The 6,303-nt window shown below is 40.4% G+C and overlaps 1 protein-coding gene across 1 annotated transcript in view; it reads right to left on the reverse strand.

Annotated features, from left to right (window-relative positions):
• LOC126396772 (complement factor H-related protein 4-like) overlaps positions 1-6,175 on the reverse strand; it is a 53,209-nt gene extending 47,034 nt beyond the window's left edge. The window contains exon 1 of the mRNA XM_050055068.1: positions 6,018-6,175. Coding sequence (XP_049911025.1) covers positions 6,018-6,087 — 70 coding nt within the window. The 5' untranslated portion in view covers positions 6,088-6,175. The remainder of the gene's footprint in view (positions 1-6,017) is intronic.
• Between the last annotated feature and the right edge of the window lie 128 nt (positions 6,176-6,303).

Genomic DNA, 6,303 nt, shown 5'->3' on the forward strand with positions numbered 1-6,303 from the left:
AACTGTAATTTATGTCCAATCTTCATTGTTTCATTGGCTGGTGGTAGTCCAGCTACATTGAGATGAGGGGGCATCACACCAGCCTCACAAGTGATGTCTGGAAAGAATAAAACAGATGTTATCAAATGAAAAACTATGAATCTTTGTCTTTGTTCTTAAAGGGTTTACCTTCACAAGAGGGGAATGGATTATCCCACTGTCCGTCTTTACCACATGTCAGCACTGAACTGCCATTTAGATATTTCCCAGGATCATCACAGCTGAATGTGAGAAGGATGTCAGGAAGTATGGGATCGTCATTTTCTGGTAAACCTTTTACTATCACACTTGCATCTGCAGGTGGGGGGGTACAGTTCGGACCTGAAACTAAACACAAACAGTCATTCAGGTCACTGAAGGGAAAAAAAAAAGCCGAACAAGGCAAGATTTTGATGTGTCACACTAAGATGGTGTAGAATGGGTTGATTTTTCCACTAGTTGGGGATACAGCTCTATGGTTCGGCTGGCTCTGTGTATTCTGTCAGTTTTTGTATTTTAAACATTAGTAAATTTGAAAGTATTTCTTACGTCACAGAAAACACTGAAATTGAATCTTGTGTGTTGGATGTCATTATCATGCTGTCTGTGATGTGTCAGTGTGACCTATGTCCCGCCCTCAAACGCAATGAGCCAATCACAGTGCGTATAGCCATTCCCATACTCTCGGACATTCTCTGCCTGGACGTTCATTGAAATGCATTACAGAAAAGTCAGTTTGTTCAGTTTCTTGAGCTTTTTCAGAGATTTGAAGTTTAAAAAAGGTCAAACGGTGTGCATGGGGTGCATGCAACTCTGACACGAGGTATCCTGAAGAGACTGCTAGAAAGCGAAAACTCTGCATCATCGTCGGTTTTTCAGTTACTCTGAAAGTTTTTCACACATTTCCAAATGATTGCATGCATATTGTTGTTGTCTTCGTCAGCTTTTTTTTTTTTACACTTATTTTTATTCTTTTTAAAGTTAATAAACAAAAACAAGACAGAAACATCAGGACACCAAAAGACATACAGATCACTGCGTGAAAATAAATAAAAAAATAAAATAAAAATAAAATAAATAAATAAGTAAATAAGTGGCTAAATGAATAATGACAATAACAATAATGAGGATAATATTAATAATAATAATAATAACTGAGAAAAAATAAATAAAGTAAGATAAAAGAGAGGGAAAAAAAATAATAAAAAAAGTGAAAAAAGAAACAAAAACAGACTAACACAAAAACACCCACACAACGTCAAACAGACAGAAGGCAGGTACAAAATATAGCATCAGGAGTCATCAAATATAGTGACTAAATCATGACCTACTAAGAATGACTGTGCCCAGTTATTTCAGACCATGCCAAACCAGTCAAGCCCCTCCGAAGGGCATGGGCCCCATCTTCCCCAATATAATTCAAAAAAGGGTTCCAGATATTGAAAAATTTGAATGGTTTGTTTTTCAGCCAAAAACTTGTTGCTTCAAGAGGGATGAGTTTGAATATGCTCCTGAGCCAATGCGAGACAGTAGGCGCAGTGTCCGATATCCAGTGGAGAAGGATACATCTCCTTGCACTAAATAACAAAACCTGAAGCAACTTAAGTGAGAAGGGAGCAAGGTTCACAGCATTAGATTGAACAGCCAGGATACAAAAAATGGGCTCCAGCAACAGCTTCTTCTGAAAAATAGCATCAATTTCGTTGCACACTTTATACCAGAAATCAGTAATAAAAGGACAGTGAAAAATACAATGAAAATATGAGCCTTCGTTGATTTTACACTTGTTACAATATTTTGAAAGCAGAGGATTACACTTGTTACGTTTCACTGGAGTGATTTGAAGCCGGTGTATAACTTTAAATTGCGTTTTCTGGCTTTATTAGTGAACAAGCAACCTGGTGAGCTCTGCCAGACTCGGTCCCATTCATCCCTAGAAATTGTAACACCAAAATCAGCTTCCCAAAGAGATTTCACACGAGCTGTGTGTCCAGTGTTCTGGATTAACAAGGCCCTATAAAACTTGGAAATGAGTCTTTAAGAATTAGCACTTTGCAATATCTTCTCAATTGTTGAAAAAGAGAACCCATTTGGGTGTAACTTTACAGTAGTGGTAATAAAGCTGCGCACTTGCAGATATCTAAAAAAGTGACTATATTTCTCTCTAAGCTGGTCAAATGACATCACAGTATCATTCACCACTAAATCACCTATGGTCTTAATACCCCTAGTAGCCCACAGGGAAAAAGCATGGTCTTCAAGACCAGGGGGGAAATCAGGGTTTGAGTGGATAGGATTAAAGGCCTTCTTTACTCACACACACACCAAGCCAAGTTTTTGCGGTGTGTCCCGCACCGTCGGCACTTCCGCGTCTGCGTCGGCGGCTTTTTGGCCGATTGAGCATGTTGAATCAGCGGCAGAACTAGTCGGTGAAAGAGATCACTCTGATTGGCTGTTCAGCTTAGTGAATCAGTGCACGAGAAGAGAAACAGAAATGACGAAAGAAAGCAAACGACAAAGTCAACAGGGCTGTTGAATCAGCGGCGGGGCTTGTCGGTGAGAGATCACTCTGATTGGCTCTTCAGGTGAGAGCGATCACTCTGATTGGTTGTTCAGCTTAGCGAATCAGTGCACAAGAAGAGAAACGGAAGTGATGAAAGAAAACAAACGATAAAGTACAGAGGGCACACACAGAGGGCTTATTTTTGATTTGCATTTCATCTGAACTTTCGTGAATATTTTCACAACGCCATGGCCATCTGGAATCTGCATCCCGGAAAATTTGCAAGTTGTATGAGACAAACATAAATCAGACAAACTGATTGCCATATCTATCTATCTATATCTATATCTATATCTATATCTATATACATATAGCCTATATACTGTTAATATAGTGACACGTTTAGCTTGCATACCTGTTGCCAAGAAGCGCAGTGTAATCATCAGCCGCTCCCCAACGGAGATACAATCCAGGTAGTTAGCGTTCTGCCTCTGGATGATCGGACTGACAAGTTCCTTCAACACGTGAAACTGAACAGGAAAGAACGGAGCGAAATTTTTAAAATCGGAGGTTTCATTTGTCTCCAGCTCTCGACACAGGTTCGGGAAAGCCCCTTGAGCCTGTTGCTGCAGTATCCATGATTTCACCCATTTCGTGCGGTTTCTCCTTATTTTTCCTTTCCATGTCTTCCTCTATTCTTACACAAGCAAAAGACCAAGGGCTGACAATGCCAGTGCCATTTGCAACTTATCAGACATTTTATCAGCTACACGAAACCGTCTGTGACAAGCGAGAGTAGTTCTTTTGCCGTCGGCTTGGTGTGTCAGGGCCTTAAGGAGAGAAAAAAAGCTCTCTTGATTTTCTAATTTTCTTGTCAGTCTCCAGATTTTTAGGGAGTTCTGTAAAATAAAGTTCCTTTTAACATTAAGACTAACCCATTTCTTAGAGATGTATAAAATATTACAAAGAGGGATAAGGGTCACTGGAAGGGCCTCCAAGTTGAGCCATGTGGATTCAGGATCATCTTTAAACCAATGCCAGAGATAACTACACAGGCATGCAATTTGGTATTGTTTGATATCTGGTACCCCGAGACCCCCCTTCTCAGGTGGAAGTTGTAGCACTGTAAGTTTTTGCCTAGCCTGTTTATTTTTCCAAAGAAATGCTGACGGAGCACTGTTGAGGATAGAGAGTGATTTGCACGTTAAAGAGCAGGAATCATTTGAAATGGGTACAGCAAACGTGGAAGTATATTCATCCTGAAAAGATTAACTCTTCCCAGAAGGAATAACAGCAGTGTTGTCCACCGAGCCAGGTCTTCTTTAATCCTACGAATCAAGGGTACAAAGTTTGCTTTATACAGGCCAGAAATTGATGGAGTGATATGAATGCCTAAGTAGACGAATCCAGACAGTGACCAGTGAAAGGGGGCAGAACAAGTAGGGCGCCCGAATAGTTCGCAGTCAATGGCATTGCCTCAGATTTAGAGTAGTTAATCTTATAGCCTGAGAACTGACTGAAGGAGTTAATTATCTCAACTACTCTGGCCACAGAGGTCTCGGGATTGCTGAGATATAATAAAACGTCATCACAATATAAAGACATTTTATGATGTATGGGACCTATCTCTATATCTGACACTAATGGGTCGTTTCTCAAGGCTTCAGCCAAGGGCTTGATCGCAAGGGCAAAGAGCAAAGGTAAAACAGGACAGCCCTGTCTACAGCCACGCCGCACTATGAAAGAAGGGGACCTCATACTATTAGTAATAACTGATGCATATGGAGCAGCATAAAGAAGAGATATCCGTTTAATAAAGTTGTCACCTAGGTTAAATTTAGAGAGAGCACCCGGTAAATAAGGCCACTCAATTCTGTCAAAGGCCTTCTCTGTGTCCAAGGAGATAACGAGAGATTTGGCCTTTGACTCTGAACTAAATTGATCAAGATTTAGCATCTTCAGCTTTTAATAATTAATTATTTAAAGGTAAAACTGAGTCGATGTTAAGTCAAATGACCTCTGAGCTATGAAGAAATGATACAAAAATGTTACTAGGTCAGACATAGTCAGAATGCAACTTCTTGAAAACAACTGAGGGGCTTGTTCAGATTAAAACTGCGACACATTTACACAATTAATCCTGCGTGTGAAAGGGACTTACTTTCCCCCCCCAAGAACACTCTAACATGGTGATGGATCTTTAAAATCTAACTAAACACATCTTATGACAGTGTAAACAGATTACTGCAATCCTGCTACATGATTAGCAACAACAGAAGTCTCTCAGTCTGTAGTGAAAGAGTAGAACATACAGACAGTCAACTTACAGTAGCATGTTCCTTGATGAACTACCCGCCAGCCCTCGCTCATGCATAAATATTTCATGGCTGGAACTGATGCAGTATAACCAGGTTTACAAGTGAACCGTATCAGGTCTCCTTCTTGGTACTGCTGTTGCTGATCTGACACCTGGGCGTGAGGAACATCTGGAAGCTTTGAACAACACACAAAAACATGGAACATGATAAGAAAAGCTCTGCAGTCTTATATTAAATGCATCAAAGGGGGTGGAGGGTATACACAGGTAGACGGGTACAATCACCTCATCCCTCATCGACTACCACCACACCACTAGATTTCATCATACAGATGGACAATACCACCACACCACTAGATTTCATCATACAGATGGACAAAGGGATGAGAGGGAGCCGGACATCGAATACAACTGTATAATTACAGGATGTCAACAGCACTGAAGGACTCCCAAAATAATTATCATGTACATGAACATCGCTTCAGTTACATCATCTTCACCAGGTACAGCATTTTTTCACACAATGCATCTTCTTACGCAGGTGGTGTACATCTGATTATTATTTTGACTCAACCAATTTGTGTGTTTAAATGGAGGGATGCATGGATAACATGCATTAACCATAGACTGTTTAAATTATGTCCAAAGACATGCAGGTTAATTGGTGACTGAATGTGTGTGTGAATGTGAGCGTGAATGGTTGTCTGTCTCTATGTCAGCCCTGTGATAGTGTGGCGACCTGTCCAGGGTGTACCCTGCCTCTCGCCCTGTGTCAGCTGGGATAGGCTCCAGCCCCCCCTGACCCTCAAGAGGATAAGCAGCACGGAAATGAATGAATGAATGAATGTTTAAAGTAATGGACCAGACTACAGCGACATCACCCACTGGGTTGTGGACTCAACCATTTTAAAATCCAATATAGTATACAGGTTATTCTTCTCGCATGAGTCAAAGCTTCAAACAAGATCGATTTTTTTTATTTGATGCAATTAAATATTGCAAAATCCATTCATTTTTATAGTCCACAAATGTTAATTCTTGGAGAAAATATCAGAATATAATACCAGTATTACGAAATTAAAACATGCAGTTTTCATATAAGTCTTTATGCATACAGTACCGTTTGTTTACTCCAAACACTGTATCTCCACAAAGCTAAATAATAACACTCCTACTTACCATTCTGTGATGAAGACATTTCCACATTCCCCCACAGTTGGAGAAACAGAAGGATTACAGACAATCTCATGGTCCTTTGACAAACGTTGTTTTCTGAGCAGAATTCTTGTGTGTTTGAGTCCTCAGGGTGCTCCAAGGTTCACAACATGGACTGCCCAGTGGGCCTGTACAACGCAGGTCACATTGCAACACACGTACTGTTTGCAATACTGGAACTTCCAGAAGTCACATACAGCATCCTTCGTGCACACAGCATATTTGTTCAGAGATTTGTAGAAATGTCTTT

The sequence above is a fragment of the Epinephelus moara genome, chromosome 10 (genome assembly GCF_006386435.1).
Source record: "Epinephelus moara isolate mb chromosome 10, YSFRI_EMoa_1.0, whole genome shotgun sequence".
Lineage (NCBI taxonomy): Eukaryota > Metazoa > Chordata > Actinopteri > Perciformes > Serranidae > Epinephelus > Epinephelus moara.